A 15,864-nucleotide genomic window follows, 5' to 3' on the forward strand; every position below is an offset into this window, starting at 1 on the left:
ATTATATAATCATAAATAATTCTGCAATATTGCTCTGAAATTTCATCAGTAGTGTTTTTTTCAATAGGTCTTTGAGCATATAATTCTACTGTTACCTCCTTTATACATCTCCGTGCAATATTTTCACACTCAAACCTCCACTCTGTGACCCTGTGTCTGCATGTGTATAAACATACAGTGGGAGGTATAGTGTTTACCTGACACTGGGAGAACTGTTTTATTTGTACAAGTGTCTCCATACAGTAGATCCAATTCTGATCAGAATTAGTCAGGCCTGCTGATGGTGGGAGGGGAGGGCAAAGAGGGCAACTGCCCTGAGGCCCAGCAAATCTGCAGGGCTCAGGGCTCTCAGCTACTGCTAATGTGGCAGTGGCAGTGGCCGGAGCCCTAGCCCTTTAACTGGCCACCAGAGAGCTGGGTGGTGTGCTCAAAAGCCCTGTGCCACATGGTCTTGGTGGCTCTGAGAGGTGTGGCGGGAAGGGTCATGTCTGGTGTGGTCCAGATGGCACTGAGGGCTGGCTGTCCCAGCCCCGCCCCTTCTACCAGCATGGAACTGGGGCCCCCCGACATTGCCTGGAGAGCCCAGCAATCCATCAGCCCCCCCCTTGAACTAGATCAAAATCAGGCCCATTGCTTTGCACTATACTTTACTGCATGCACATGTAAGCACACTGTTGTTATTTTATAAACTGTAGCATCTGGTGCTGCAAAAACTCATGTATGGTCAGATTCCCAGAAGTGCCGAGTACCCATGAACGCTGCTGAAGAGGATGAGAGCTACAAAGGCTCAAAACCTTTGAAAATCCAGCCATAATTAGTTTCTGCTTCTCAAAATATGTAACAGAGCAAGAAGCTTAGGCATATACAATAGAGATAGCGGTACCTTTGTAACAGGCTTTTCAGGATATTTTATGTACTCTCTTCAGCAATAATGACCGGAATTGTTCACTGTTAACTGACAATGGGCCATCGGTAGATACATTTAACATTGCTCCACTGAATGTAATTAATGAGTTATATTCAAGCACTGCTGGATCAGCCTCCCTAACTAGAGGTGGAAGGCATTATGAACACTCTGCTGTTTGGAGGGAAGAGTCCCTTTTAACTGGAACTGAGATAACAGCACATCAAGGAAACTAAAAGAGAATCTAATGACAATATTAGGAAGGGCAGGAATGAACAAACTAGCTGAGATCAAAAGACAACCTGATTTTTTCACCAAAATTTCACCCTTTCCTAATACTGATCAAAGCTTTTCTAAACATTGCGAGATTATTTATTTTTGCTTCACGTTAATTTTCATTTGTATTCATCTCTGTGCTTCCATATTCTGTGTGGGGATGGATCACAAAATGATGAAATTTAGAAAGAAGAACTTGTGATATTTCCAACACACTTACAAACATTATAAACTGCAAGAGAAAACTGTTCTTAGGAGTATTTCTGAACCTCCATCACCAGACACTGACACCTTAATACCATGGTGGAAGGGGCAGCATAAATGACTCAGTTATAGCAATTCAATCTTGCAGATTCAACTTTGGGGTGATTGTTACCTTGCTAATTGACAAGCTGTTATTAAGTTACAACAGTAAATACATTCTGAAATTCACACTCAAATTCCATCCTAAATGTGCCCAATCGAATTATTGAAAAGCTCATCAAACCTAGATGCCTTGAAGTAATACAGTGGTTTTTCACAGGACATGAAAGCTTTTAGCCCAGTAAAGATTTAGGGCAGACATATTACTATAATACAGTTTATTCAATTAATACACTAATATCAGGCCACACATTGATATGGCCCAATTCTTGGCGTGACTGAACAATTATGCTAGTGAAATCAGTGGGTCAGATTTCTTCAGAAGAACAAATCAGTCTTAAAGCTGACTTAACTAGCTAATGGAGATTTTATTTCTGCTGAGATGTGCATGTGGGGTGGAGTGGGGAGCTACTGCAATAAATTAAATACATATATATACTTCAAGAGTTCTGCTGGCAGCTATTTCCAGGCATGAAAAACTCATAATCCTACTCAACGTCACGGATCTATTATTGTTGCTCATCAGCATCCTGTGTGGAGAAGCTTTGTGATCTGCCATTATTGGTGTTACCTCTGCCCTACATAGAGAGGAAAAAGCTTTGTTAAGACTAACACATCTGAGAATTTCCAGATCTGAAGAAGTGGGTGTGTCCCATGAAAGCTCATCACCTGATAAATTATTTTGTTCATCTTTAAAATGCTATAGGACTGCTTTTTTTGTTTTGTGAAGATACAGACTAACATGGCTACCTCTCTGTGACATCTGAGTCGGTGCCTTAGAGGCAGTTTTCATAAATTTTTAACTCAACCCTAATTTAATCACTTCAAAAGCACTTAAAGGATAAAGCCCAAAGAGTGATTTCTTCCTTTCTGCAGTCAGCTCCTATCCTGGGATCCTGCTGTAGTGAAAATAATACTCCTGAACTCAAACTGCAAGACAGAAAGCAGCAGTCAGACTGCCATGGGCAAGGGACTCCAGGCTCAGCAACATGCTGGCCAGCTCACTCAAAAGCCTCATCCTGTGTCTTTATCAGCTTCCTTTATGAAGTGATTTTTGGCTTGCTTCTGTTATATGCATTTTAATATTGGAATAGGTCTGGGAATAAAACAGCAGATGAGGAAGTGATAATATGTTGTTGGCTGCCTGAAAAAAACCTCTGAGCCTTTCCTGTTTTTATACTTTTCAGGCAGCCATTCCCAGTACCAAAATACCAGCTGGTATTATGAAGAAAAGCTATGTGGGTGGTTACCAGTGCGGTGCTACTGTCACATTGGAGGGACTCCCTGCAGAACTGAAAAGAATGGAAACCTACCAAGAGTTCCCATATAAACTCAGCTCATCTGGCACCTACCATATCCTCTAGTGAAAAGGTTGGATCTATTTGTAGATTAGATTTCTGCCATCCAAACAGAAGGCCAGGGTGTTTAATAACTGTAGACGTAGAAGACAGATTGAAAAGCTAACAAAAAAAGCCTTCTAAACCCTGACATTCCCATGTTTACAGTGTAAATTGCAGGTCAGGAAACTCTCAACAGCAGAACAAGTGACTAAGGCCAGTCTGCAAGTTTAACCTCTGCAATTACAGAATATCTCCTAAGCCCTCCCAGGTGGATGTGTAAGTTAGATTGCTTTTTAGTGAAAGAAAATGTCTGTTTCCTGGCCAAGATATTCCTTGTTGTTTCATCCACTGCATATATACTGTAATTTTCTGCAATCTGGAAAGTAAAGTGAAAGTTAATTACTTGTTGTAATTCAAATATATCCATCCTGTAAGGCACATATGTTATACAGGTTTATTAAAAATTATTGAAATTTAAAAACTGCTCCCCAAAAATACTGAATTTAGTGTATTTTTTTTGGACGTGGGGAGGGAAGGAGACAGTTTTCCTTTTTTTTAATAGATAGATTCCCAGGCATTCAATTATATTTTTTCTTTTGCCTCACTTGACTACAATCAGCTTTTATACCATACCGATGGAGACATCATCTTCTCACAGTCAGTGAATCAGGAAGGGAGCTATTCCCCAGGGAAGAATGATGTTCTCTGGGCTTTCACGGATCTCTTCATCCTTTATCTCCTCACAGCAAGTATGTCAGATGCACTGTACTTAAATATACTGTCCCATTAACACAACACTACAGCTTGAAACAGCTATGTAATAACGCAGTAGTTCTGGGTCTTGCCAAGACTGCACGGCACTTAGCTTCAATATGGGCAGAGAGGTAGTCGTAATAATCTGTATCCTAATAAAACAAAAAAGCAGTCCTGTAGCACTTTAAAGACTAACAAAATAATTACTGGCAATGAGCTTCTGTGGGGCAGACCCACTTCTTCAGATCTGGAGAAGTGGGGCTTCCCCACAAAAGCTCCTCATCTAATAAATTGTTTTGTCAGTCTTTAAAGTGCTACAGGACTGCTTTTTTTTTTTTTTGCTTCAAAATGCGGTAACTTCAAGCACATTCACTAGCCACAATGCTAGTGATTTTAAATTACTAACACCCCTCCACCCCAACTCCATGCTTATTATATGCACTTTGACTATGACCTAGGACTAAATTTTCAAGCAGATGTAACAAAATATGCTTGTGAAATAATAGCAAATCCATAAATATGCCACATACATTCTGTATGGTTATGTCTACACTAGCATTCCTCTTTCAAAAGAGGCATGTAAATGAAGGAAATCAAAAATGCAAATGAGGCACATATTTACACCTCATTTGTATATATGTCTTTCAAAAGAAGAAAGGCAGCGTAGATGCAGCTCTTTCCAAAGTAATCCCCATTTTTGAAAGAACCCATCTTCCTATTTTTCTTTAGAAAGAAAGGTTCTTTCAAAAATGGGGATTACATTGGAAAGAGCCACGCCTAAACCGCTTTTCTTCTTTCGAAAAAAGCTCTGTTGAAAGAATATGCAAATAAGGTGCCAATATGTAAATCTTTGCCTCATTTGCATTTTCAATTTCCTTCATTTGCATGCCTCTTTTGAAAGAGGAATGCTAGTGTAGACATCGCCTATGTGTTTGATAAATGCAACACAGCTACCAATTTTTTTGTAATGTGGCCCATAATTAATAAATTGGTTAACAGGTCTGGACCACAATGCAGCTCAACTGGAAAAACACTGGGTGACAGCATCATGAAGCTATAATGAGACTTTTCAAGTGACAGCACTACCATGTATGGACGTGTTTATGGATTCAATAATAAAAGAAAAATGCTGGCAGATCAACTGTTAGTGGAATCAAGACAACTGAGATAATTATATGGATTTGTTTGAAGATAGAGTAGTTTGATGACAACAGCAAGTATATCTTTTAGTTCCATCTTCAAAGGCATTAGGAAAGAACGGTGATTGGTATATCTGCCAAAATGCCCTGAGACCTTTTTTTGTGAGTACAGTAAACCCTTGAGATACACACATCAAGTTGTGTGTGTCTCAGGTTAACACAACTGCCACCCCAACAGGAGCGGGAAACCATTCCTGTCAAGGACAGCAGCCTGACTCCTGCCGCCCTGACAGGAGCAGTTTCCTGCTCCTGTCAGGGGTGGCAGCCACTGCTGTTAAGAGTGGCAGGCGTGAGTCAGGCTGCCGTCCCTGACAGGAGCAGGGGAAAAACCACTCCTGTCAGGAACAGCAGCCTGACTTGTGGACGCCCTCCCCTGACAGTAAGCTGATGCTGTCAGGGACAGCAGCTGCAAGTCAGGCTGCCACCTTGACAGGATCAGTTTCCCAGTTTCTGGAGTGGCTGGGTCCCAGCTCCCCTCTGCTTGCAGAGCTGGGAAACTGAGTAGGGCAGCAGCCCTTGTTAGTTTCCTGGCTCTAAGGAGCAGAGAGGAGCTGGAAGCCAGGCTGACCCTGATTCCTGGCTCCCCTCCACTGGCTGGAGCCAGGAAACTGAAGAAGGCTGCTGCCCTGCTCAGTTTCCCCTCTCTGCAAGCCAGGCTGCTGCCTCATTCCCAGCTCCCCCTGACTTTTGTGACCCAGGAAACTGACCAGCTGGTCAATTTCCCAGGTCCCACAAGTGGCAAGTGGCAGGGAGATGTGAACCAGGCTGGAGCCAGGAAACAGACCAGTCCCACGAAAATTCGGTTACTTGGGGGTTGCAGAAACACAACCCCCACGTAACTCGAGTGTTTACTGTAACATGCTTAGTTTTTGACTGCAGAATTTTGATGTTAAGATATTTATTTCTTGTACTGTCTTAGCCTACAGATGAGTAAATTATACGAGAGACCTGACATAAATTTGAACAACCATAATGATGATAATATACACATAGCATTTCTATAGTTCAGTATAGTTCCACTGACAGAGTTTTGCTCTGAAAGTTGATTCAACAGAGACTGGTGTAGAGTTAATTAAGAGAAAATATCAATAGAAAAGAGGGTCACAGGTAACGGTTTCCTGCTGCTAGGGATATGCCAGGAGGAAGATAAGTATGACAGACTAATTTATTAATCAACAGTAAACGTCAGGCAGTACATTTGAGGAAGATTATAGCACACCTTGGATGTTAATAAAAGGGACATGATTACAGGCTTTGTGGCTTTAACTATCCAAGAAGTACCATAATTGTCTAGTAGTGCCAGTGCTTGGAGCCTTATTGATCACATCAAATGGAATTTAAATAGGGAAAACAGTAAAATTTGCCCATTTAGAGACATTGTGAACAGAAGTGATCATTACTGACATCCAATCAGAAAATGCCAATTGTGACCAGAGTTCCAATGTAATCAGAAATTGAAGCCACAAACATGACAAATCAATGAAGCTTTCAGATAATTAATTTCATAACACTGTTACAAGCAGTAGCATTAAGGTCTTTTTTGGATATTTGTAATGTTATGTTCACAGAGTAAGCTGTGCTTTAAACACGGTCGAGTCCCTCTTGAATGCACCTCTCAGCAAAAATAGGAGTAGATGGGATAACAGAAGGTGAAGGAAGCATAAATAGGGGTCACAAAGGGAGTCCAGAGAGGGGGCATGATAGGGAACATATGAAGAAAGAAAATGTGGCCAGAGATGTCCAAGACAAAAGGTTCTGCAGTAGAGAGACCAGGGTCAGGGCCCTGCTTTTATGGCATATCCCTTGGTCTCTGTAACTCTTGAACTCTGCTGCAAGCAGGTTTTCAGTGCAGCAGAGGAAATTATGAACACACACACACACAGGCTGTGTCTACACTAGCAAGTTTTTTTGAAAAAACAGGGCCTTTTCCGAAAGAACCAAAGAGGCCATTTCTACACAGGCCACTTCCTTTGGAAGTGGCATGCTAATACACGGAGCGAAAGATGCTAATGAGGTGTGGATGCAAACTTCCTGCGCCACATTAGCATAACATTACATGATTTGGAGTCCGGAAGACTGTTCTTTCAGACTCCAAAATGCTGTGTAGAAGCGCAGCCCCCGGAGGGGTTCCGGAAGGAAGTTCTTCCAGAGACCCCCTTCTTCCCAAAAATTTTTGGGAAGAAGGGGGCCTCTGGAAGAAGGGATGAAGCTAAACTTCAACAGAAACTTGAAATTCTCCAAAATCTGAATCTATTCCTTTATTCCATGTTGAGTGGGATGATGCTGAGTATGGTAAATCCATATGGCAATCAAGTACTTACATAAAGAAAAGTGGTATTACGAATTTTCATGCCTGGCTGAACAGCACAAAGCTATGAGCTGGTTCTTTTATTTTAGTGTAACTTAGCTTGTGCCACTAGTTGGCCAAGGGTACTGAATTGTTTCTCCCTTTGACACATCACTTTACATTGTGCTATAATAATGAATTGTATTAGAGATCAAGTACAATGGATATATGTAGCAGCAGGGTAAGGTACTTTAATACACTGGCCATGGATTTGCTGTGCAATAACAGGAAACACACAAGTGGTCTGCATCAGTGTTGACTCCATGGTTCAGGTTTAAAAAGAAACCAGCTCACCCAATGAAGACACATGCATGGCTCTTTCAGTCAGGGGTTCAGAAGAAAGGAGTGAGACCAAACCTCATAAGTCAATATTAGACAAATTCTTCCTCTTTATGGCCTCTACGGCACTGCACACCTCTCTATTCCTGGTAAAACAGGTGCATTGTCCATCCACTCCTGGAACCATTTAGCTTCCACTTATGGTTTCTTTCAATGATCAAGATACAGCATACCATGTTTCATAAGAACAGATATCTACTAACAAGCTCTTTAACATTTGCCCACAAAAGGCAGATGTGTTATTCCCATCTTCCCCCCTCCACCAAAGAGAATTAGGTCTTCCTGTTAAACCAGAGCTCTATGCTGAAAAGGGATTCTAAAATGGCATTGTGTATTTGACAGAAAGGATTCTCACCTCACCATCTATGGAAAAATAGATTCAATCAGAAAGGTATAGTTGATGCCTGGTCTGTGACCAGCATATTACTTGGAAAAATCTTGAAAGGCCAATATCAAGAGGCACACCTAAGCGGGTAAAGCAGGGGTGAGCAAGATGTGGCCCATGAGCCTCATTTCTGTCCAGCCAACCATGACTCTCCAAACCCCTAAAAGTTCCGTGATGATGCAGGGCACTCACCAGTGTTCCCTAAAATTATTTATGTCCATATGTAAAATGAATTTTGTTATGTGCACAAAAATGGAGGTGATGTGTGACATGTAACAAAATTCATTCTGCACATGGACTACCTGTAGTGGGGGTGGGGCCAAGCAGTTTGAAGTATGGGAAGGTGTTGAGGGTGAGGGGATGAGGGCTCTGGCTGGGGGGGGGTGAAGCTCTGAGGTGGGACTGGGGAGGATGGGCCTGGGGTGCAGGAGGATGCTCAGGGTGGAGGCAGAGGGTTGGATACAAGGATAAAGGCTGGGGATGTGGGATCTGAAATGGAAGTGGGGATAAGAGGCTTTGGGTACAGGCTCCCTTGGGAGAGACAGGGCTCTCCCCAGTCTTCTCTCACTGCAACACTCCAGGTAAGGAAAGAGGCACCTCTTTTCAGGTCATGACAGCTTCAGTGAGTCAGGGTTGGGCTGGCATCTCTCTCCTGGCTATGGCAGGTCTGAGATGCTGGGAGAGAGAATTCTGAAAATATGCCTCTCCCCCTTTCATGGTGGCTCCCTGCTGGTGTCTGAGGAGTGCACCTCTTCCCCGTCTCTGGCATCTCTCTGCTGGGGCTAGAGAGGCAAGCCTGGAATTAATTAGCCTCTATCCTCATATATATTTAGTTTACATAAAACATGAATAAGGAAGTCTGGACATGTTTGGCAGGCCTAAACAAACAACACAGTGCTGTCAAAACCATACAACTCTTAGGCTTGGTCTATACTAGGTGGGTAAGTTGACTGCAGTATTCAATTCTAACTATGGCAATTGCATAGCTAGAACTGAGTTACCTGAAACTGAATCACCTGCCCATCCTCACTGAGGCAGGCCAATGGGAAGGTTTCTGCCATTGACCTCTCTTACTCCTTGTGATAGTGTGGAGTACAGGAGTTGACTGCCGACCCCTGACAGGTCAATTTTGCGTATCCCTACTAGGTGTACAAAATTGAACCCTGGGAGATCGACCCTGACTGGGTCGATCTTCTAGGTAATGAGGACATGGCCTTAGGATCATGCTGCTTTCTCTCTCTCAGTGAAGGACACAAAAGTATTTGTGGCTGAATGTTTTGATAACAGAAGTGAGTAACTTGTCATGTTTTAAATCAGCGGGTGAAGGATGGCTTAAATGAATGTGACAATAGTTAAAATGTCTCATGCTACCTTGGTTAAGATGTGCCAATCATAATTAACAGGAACAGATTTGCTCTTCTAAAACAAATAAATCCTGCAGACGTCTTTGCTGCGTGCAAGGCGGATGATAAGTGAATGCAGAAGGCCAACCTTGCATCATAGCCAGTTAATCTGTCAATGGAAATTACTTTCATTTTTTCCTGTATTCACTAGGGTTGGTAAACAATAGAACTTCACCTAATACAGTTTTTGTTACATACAAATTGAATGTGAAATACTGGATGACAATATAAATGAATCTCTTTTGCTATTGCACTGAAATCTTTAGGCCCTCTGAGTTTTTATGATTAAATCAGTCTGTAAACTTCACATATTTTTGTACCAACCCTATTAAATCCATGTCTTTTACTCTTTTACCAAATTAAGGAATGTCGTTCCACCTGCTCTTTGAAGGAGTCACGTTTTCCTTAGCTCCACATACTCAACAGCGATGCTTTTTCTGTGCCAGTACTTGTCTGTACTGAGCACCTTGGCAGTCCTAGCCACAAGAACCCCGGCTAGGGGTGGGGTGGGACCCCTGGCAGCCTTGTAACAGGGAGCCAGCTGGGGCATGGAGCCCGCTGGCAGCCCCAGCCGCAGAGAACTGCAGCTGGGGATGGGTGGAGCCAGTTGAGTACCGGTACCTTTTTTTTTTTAAAACAAAAAAAAACTGCTCATCAGAAATAAAAGAAACATTCACAGTTCTTGCAGAGGGTTGTGAGTCGCATATGCTGAAAAACCATGCAGTAGGGTAAGCTCTTTCTCTTCCAGTAAATGTCTTTTTCAGCTTTTCAAGCTTGGGGCTATCTCTGCTTCTCCCCTACTCAGCTGGTCAGCCATTATGTCCCTCCTGTGGCTTTTGTTTGTTCTGAGTAACTCCTCACACTCCTAAACTATTAGCACAAATGGTGCTTGTGAATCTCCTTTTTGCACTCTTTCCAACAATTCTGTTCACCTGTCATCTACCCCAGTTTGTTTCTATCTACTTCATTTGTGGTTTGCACACTCCATTCTCATGTTCCTTTCCAACACTCCCTTCTGTTCCCCTTTTGGCCTTTCATACTAGTTTAATATTGTTCACAAGAGTGGGTGGGAACTTTTTCTTTATGTGCCACCTTTTCTTTACTTGTCTCAGTCACAAGTACTATACTCCTAAAACAAGTCAGGTCTTTGTAGGTAGAAGCTTATGTGGACAGGCTAAAAATGGACCACTCAGAAAATTCATAAACTCAAAGTGAAGTGGAAAATTAAACAAACTTTGCTTCTTTGAAAAATATAATATATAGCGTTAGGGTACCATAGTGAATTAAGGATGTTAGAGATAGTGTACAAGTGGTGGGGGTCTATATTAAATGATGAATCCATGTTATATGTCATTGTAGGTTTGACAGAAAGTGTACACATCATCCATTCAAAAATGTGTTCCATCTGAAAGGTTCAATTCATGGCTGGGCTGCGGGCAGGACTTTATTTGGAAAGAACTTAAAGGCCAATGTTAAGAGTTCAGCTTGCACAGTTAAGGTTGGCAGGGAATCTTGGCTATGTCTACACTACAGAGATCTTTTGAAAGAAGCTCTTCTGGAAGGTCTCTTCCAAAAGAACTTCTTTTGAAAGGGTGCATCTACACACACACACACACACACACACAAAAAACGGTTCAAAAGAGCAATGTGCTCTTTCACAAGAGAGGTTCCACACAGCCCCGACTCTTTCAAAAGATTGGGTCCGGGACTGAAAAATCAGTCCCCATGAGGACTGCTCTTTCAAAAAATAGGCCCTGTGGACTGTCTGTACAGGGTTTTCTTTCAAAAGATGCTTTCGAAAGGGGCACTCTTCCTGAAACAGGAAAGGAAGAGCGATTTCGAAAGGAGTGCTGCATTCTTTCTATTTACTTTCAAAAGAACACTTTTTGTGTGCAGCCATTCTGCGGGATATTTTGAAAGAGCCCTCTTCCTTCAAAAAATCTTTCGAAAGAACTTGCTAGCGTAGACATAGCCTTTGTGTTTCAGTGAGTCCCTATCAAATTGTTTAGTAAACAAAAGTTGCTTCAATTGTCAGCTCTGCATTGTCAAGCTGGGATCTGAAAGTCAGACTGGATTCTTTCTATATCATCCAATATAACCACCTGCGCAACTATCAAAGGGAAGAATAATGCTATTTCTAAAATATTCCATTTTGTAATACCAAAGTAAATGGATGGCATTATATATAGACAGAGAATTTCATCCAGATTCAAGTTTAAGTCCATGAGTATGTGGGAGATGTGAGACTGCAGCAGTGATAGTTGTTTACACAGCAGCCGCTCCATGGTTAGCAGATAGGTGCCTGATACGTGCACTATTGAAAGACTACATGCACGAATGCTAAAGGCTATTGTTCCACTTGCCCAACTATTTTTAATTTTTTGAATCTTCTACAGTCCTTCCGGAGCTTGTATTTGATTTTGTTTTAAGACTCTGATTTGCGGTAGTGTTAACCTCTAATTTCTATGTCAGAATATTAGGACATATTGGCACAAAGATTATCTACTAAGGCAGCGTCAGGAGTCTACTATCCTTCAGGGTGATCTGACTAAACTTCTGCCCCAGAGGCACAGTTTAAAGACAAAAGTATAAATGGCACTGAGGAATAAGCTGAGTCAATCAGAATATTAGAGGAGACAGAGAAAGTATCCAATAAGGTCAGGGAAGTCCCTTAGTGAGACTAAAAGATGAACCGAAATATTGATGAGTCCAGAGAAGACATAGCAGTAGGACCTTTGTGCACAGTAAAGAATCTAAATTTAGACTCAAAGCCGGAATCAAAGATTTTGTGACTGATTTACTGCTAGCATGTATTGCTAACATTATTTATGAGTAACCTGCTAGTCAAAGACTAGAATAACTTTACTCAGAGTTGTAGTGACAAACATTGCCTTTTTATGGATCAGATAAATACATAGTGAAACAGACTAGCATGTAGTGAATCAGTTTTTTATCACACATGTAGAAAGTTGCTGAAGGTCAAAGGCTTAGACTTCATGGACACTCTTAAGTCACACAGGGATAGGAGAGGTCATGAGAATCCATGATAGCTGGAATAGCATGTGTACTTTCCCGTATGCTCAAGGTGAACTTTGCTTCTTACCTTGCTGCACAAAGGATCCATAAACGAACCACATGGAGTTGTACAGTGTTGTAGAAGTCATTGATCCCATCTGCAGGCGTGGTGGGTTGAGCCAGTTCAAGAGGTAGACCAGTAGTCCGACCAGAAGCACGGTGCCAGCTATGCATGCCCACAGAGAAAGGTCAAATGGTGCCAAGCAAGCAAACATGTCCACTGTCTTCTCAGCCTTTCGAAGCAGCACTCCCACTGAGTAGTCCATGTAACGGGTTGTGAAATCTACCACGTTTTCCCGATCAGGGGTAATGGTTAAAGCAGAAATCCCTATATCGGCTCTCTAAGAAAGAGAGAAGAAACTTCATTAACAAGAGCAACAGAAGAAAAATTGTCTCTGATTTGCTGAATAACCTAAACTTTTCATGAAAAACCTGATGCCCAGGCCAGTGTCTTAAGCATGCTGTAAGTAAATTTGAAAATGCTCCTAAGGAGATTAACAGAACAGCTGCACATGAGCCCTACATTCAGGCATATCAATTTCCCAATATTACTAGTGTCCAAAATTCAAGAAAAATATTTCAAATGCAAATAATAGCTGGAGGAAATCTGCTTTTGGTATTTTTCTTGGCATGGCTTATCAGAGCTATTGTTGTCATAGAGGCAATAGGTAGACCTTGTGCATAGTATTCCTGATCAGAGGAAATTAGTTTTTTGACAGAAGCCACATGACACTTAGACTTTTGATGATGTGAGGATCATGACAAAGGGCCACTGTATGTCATTACATTTTATTTGTACCAGGTTTTTGGCTGCATATTTAAGGTAGAATAATCAATCTCCTATGAGGTTCCTGCAGTACTGGATTTCTCACAGCTCTTGAAAACTGAGCTACTGGACCATATGTCTCCTTGACCAGCAGGGGTCCTAGAATGGCTTTGTTTCACAAATATCTATGTAGTTAAAAAAATCTATTTAAGACCTGAAAGGGATTAATAACATTTCTTGATCTTATCCGCCCAATTCTCAGCTTGTCTCAGAAACATTAGTTCTCTGGAGACAACAGTCACACCTACAGCAGATGCTATTTTACTTTTTTCTTTTTTTCTTTCTACACAGGCAATTATAACTTCAGTGAAAACACAAAAGGTACTTCACGAAGACACATTAGCACTGTTTTTTAAAAGAAATTCAAAGATTGAATAAAAACACCATAAATGCTAGAATTTTTTTCATATGGAAAGGAATACTTAACATAAAGTTGTTACTGGCTTGATGTAGTTGACTTCTATTGTGATTAAAGCTGATGGAGGTCCTTTCTAGGAAACAAAATATGACTGCTATGACAGCAAATCTATTAATTTGTTGACTCTTGTGTTTCTTCCATCTTTGTCTAAACGAGGCAGGGATTATGGCTACCCAAATGTTGAAATATCTGTGTTACCATGTACGTCTCAGTATTTGGGCAGCTACAATCCCTGCCTGGCATGGCAATGAATACACAGCATGGGAAGGAATACAACATAAAAAGGGGGTAAGGATTAAAATCCATCTTGAAAATCCCCTTTGTTTTGACATTATCTGTCGATATTTTCTGCTACAGATAGGACAGCCACTTATTAATCTCTGTAAGATTTAGACAGGGCTTGACATACTTTTTTGCAAAAGTTAATGCATGTTGAAACTCTCTTGTCCGAGACTCTTTTGTCTGGCAACATCCCTTGTCCCACAGGACCACAGTTATTGCTGGACCAGACAGTCCCTGGGCAAAAGAGCTCCAGCTGCTGGGCTGCAGAGGAGCCCTGCTGGTGGCAGGGAATCCCACTGGCAGCCCACTCTGGGGAGCCCCAGGGCCAGCCCCAGGGCAGGGAGATAGGCCCCAGTCAGGAACACAGCCAGAGGAGACCCACAGCAGAGAGCCCGACTTGGACATGGAGCCCCCCACCCCAACAACCTCACAGCTACAGGGACCTGGGCTGGGGGAGCCTCACAACCCCGTGGTGGGGAGCCATATGGTACACAGAGCTTGCTGGCAGCCCTGTAGCCACAGGGACTGCAGCAGGCCCATGGACAAGCCCTGCAGCCTGAGGGGAGAGAGCTTGGCTAGCCAGGAGGGGAGCCTGTCCAGCAGATTGGTGGCTCCCCAACACAGGAGGCCTGATGTCTCCTTCTCCAGCAAATCTCCTCATTCAGGACTACACGACTACGTCTACACGTGAAGCCTACATCGACATAGCTTATTTCGATGTAGCAACATCGAAATACGCTATTTCGATGAGTAACGTCTACACGTCCTCCAGGGCTGGCAACGTCGATGTTCAGCTTCGACGTTGCGCGGCACCACATCAAAATAGGCGCTGTGAGGGAACGTCTACATGCCAAAGTAGCACACATCGAAATAAGGGTGCCAGGCACAGCTGCAGACAGGGTCACAGGGCGGACTCAACAGCAAGCCGCTCCCTTAAAGGGCCCCTCCCAGACACACTTGCACTAAACAACACAAAATACACAGAGCTGACAACTGGTTGCAGACCCTGTGCCTGCAGCATGGATCCCCAGCTGCCGCAGCAGCAGCCAGAAGCCCTGGGCTAAGGGCTGCTGCCCACGGTGACCATAGAGCCCCGCAGGGGCTCGAGAGAGAGCATCTCTCAACCCCTCAGCTGATGGTCGCCATGGCAGACCCTGCTATTTCGAAGTTGCGGGACGCGCAACAACTACACGGTCCCTACTTCGATGTTGAACGTCAAAGTAGGGCACTATTCCTATCCCCTCATGAGGTTAGCGACTTCGACGTCTCGCCGCCTAATGTCGAAGTTAACTTCGAAATAGCGCCCGGCACGTGTAGCCGTGATGGGCGCTATTTCGAAGTTAGTGCCGCTACTTCGAAGTAGTGTGCACGTGTAGACATGGCTCACAGGTCCCAAGGATGCTGGAGTAGGAAAGTACAACCTGTACTGATGTCTGAACTTAAACTCCAATAAGCTTTTGCAGTTGTGTGAGTGGGAGGCTGTTTATTTTGGTGGGGGAGTGGTGGTGAGATGAGCTGGGCAAAATTATTTTCAAATATTCATTTTGGAAAAAGCCATGGGCCTACGCTTCAAAAGGTCTAAACCAGAATAGCTCTGCTGACTTACATGGAGCTGCTCTGACATACACCAGCTGAGAATTTGGCCTCATGAATTCACTTTGTGTTCAGAACCCTCTCTGTTAGTTTTTAGTGAACAATCATCTGATACTTTTTTGATTCAGAGATCAAATATCTCAGTAATACTTGTGCAGATTCATCAGAGTGAAGGTTTGCACAAGACTAGGTCATGCAACTTGAAGCTCACTTTGGTTTCCATCTGCTTCTTTCTGAAGTGTTCAGTTGAAGAGCTTAAAGAAAACCATATGACTTTGATGCCCTGTCATACCCCAGAATAATGAGAGCTGAGAACACTTTGCAAATGTTCCACTTTGGCTATGTCTACACTAGCTCAAAA

General features: G+C 42.7%; 1 protein-coding gene across 3 annotated transcripts in view; it reads right to left on the reverse strand.

Moving 5' to 3' along the window:
- The window catches only part of GRID2 (glutamate ionotropic receptor delta type subunit 2), a 1,071,343-nt gene that overhangs the window by 188,916 nt on the left and 866,563 nt on the right, over positions 1–15,864 (reverse strand). For all 3 annotated transcript variants that reach the window (XM_074993599.1, XM_074993598.1, XM_074993600.1), the window contains exon 11: positions 12,413–12,725. In XM_074993599.1, coding sequence (XP_074849700.1) covers positions 12,413–12,725 — 313 coding nt within the window. The remainder of the gene's footprint in view (positions 1–12,412; positions 12,726–15,864) is intronic.

Source organism: Carettochelys insculpta, chromosome 4, assembly GCF_033958435.1.
Source record: "Carettochelys insculpta isolate YL-2023 chromosome 4, ASM3395843v1, whole genome shotgun sequence".
Lineage (NCBI taxonomy): Eukaryota > Metazoa > Chordata > Testudines > Carettochelyidae > Carettochelys > Carettochelys insculpta.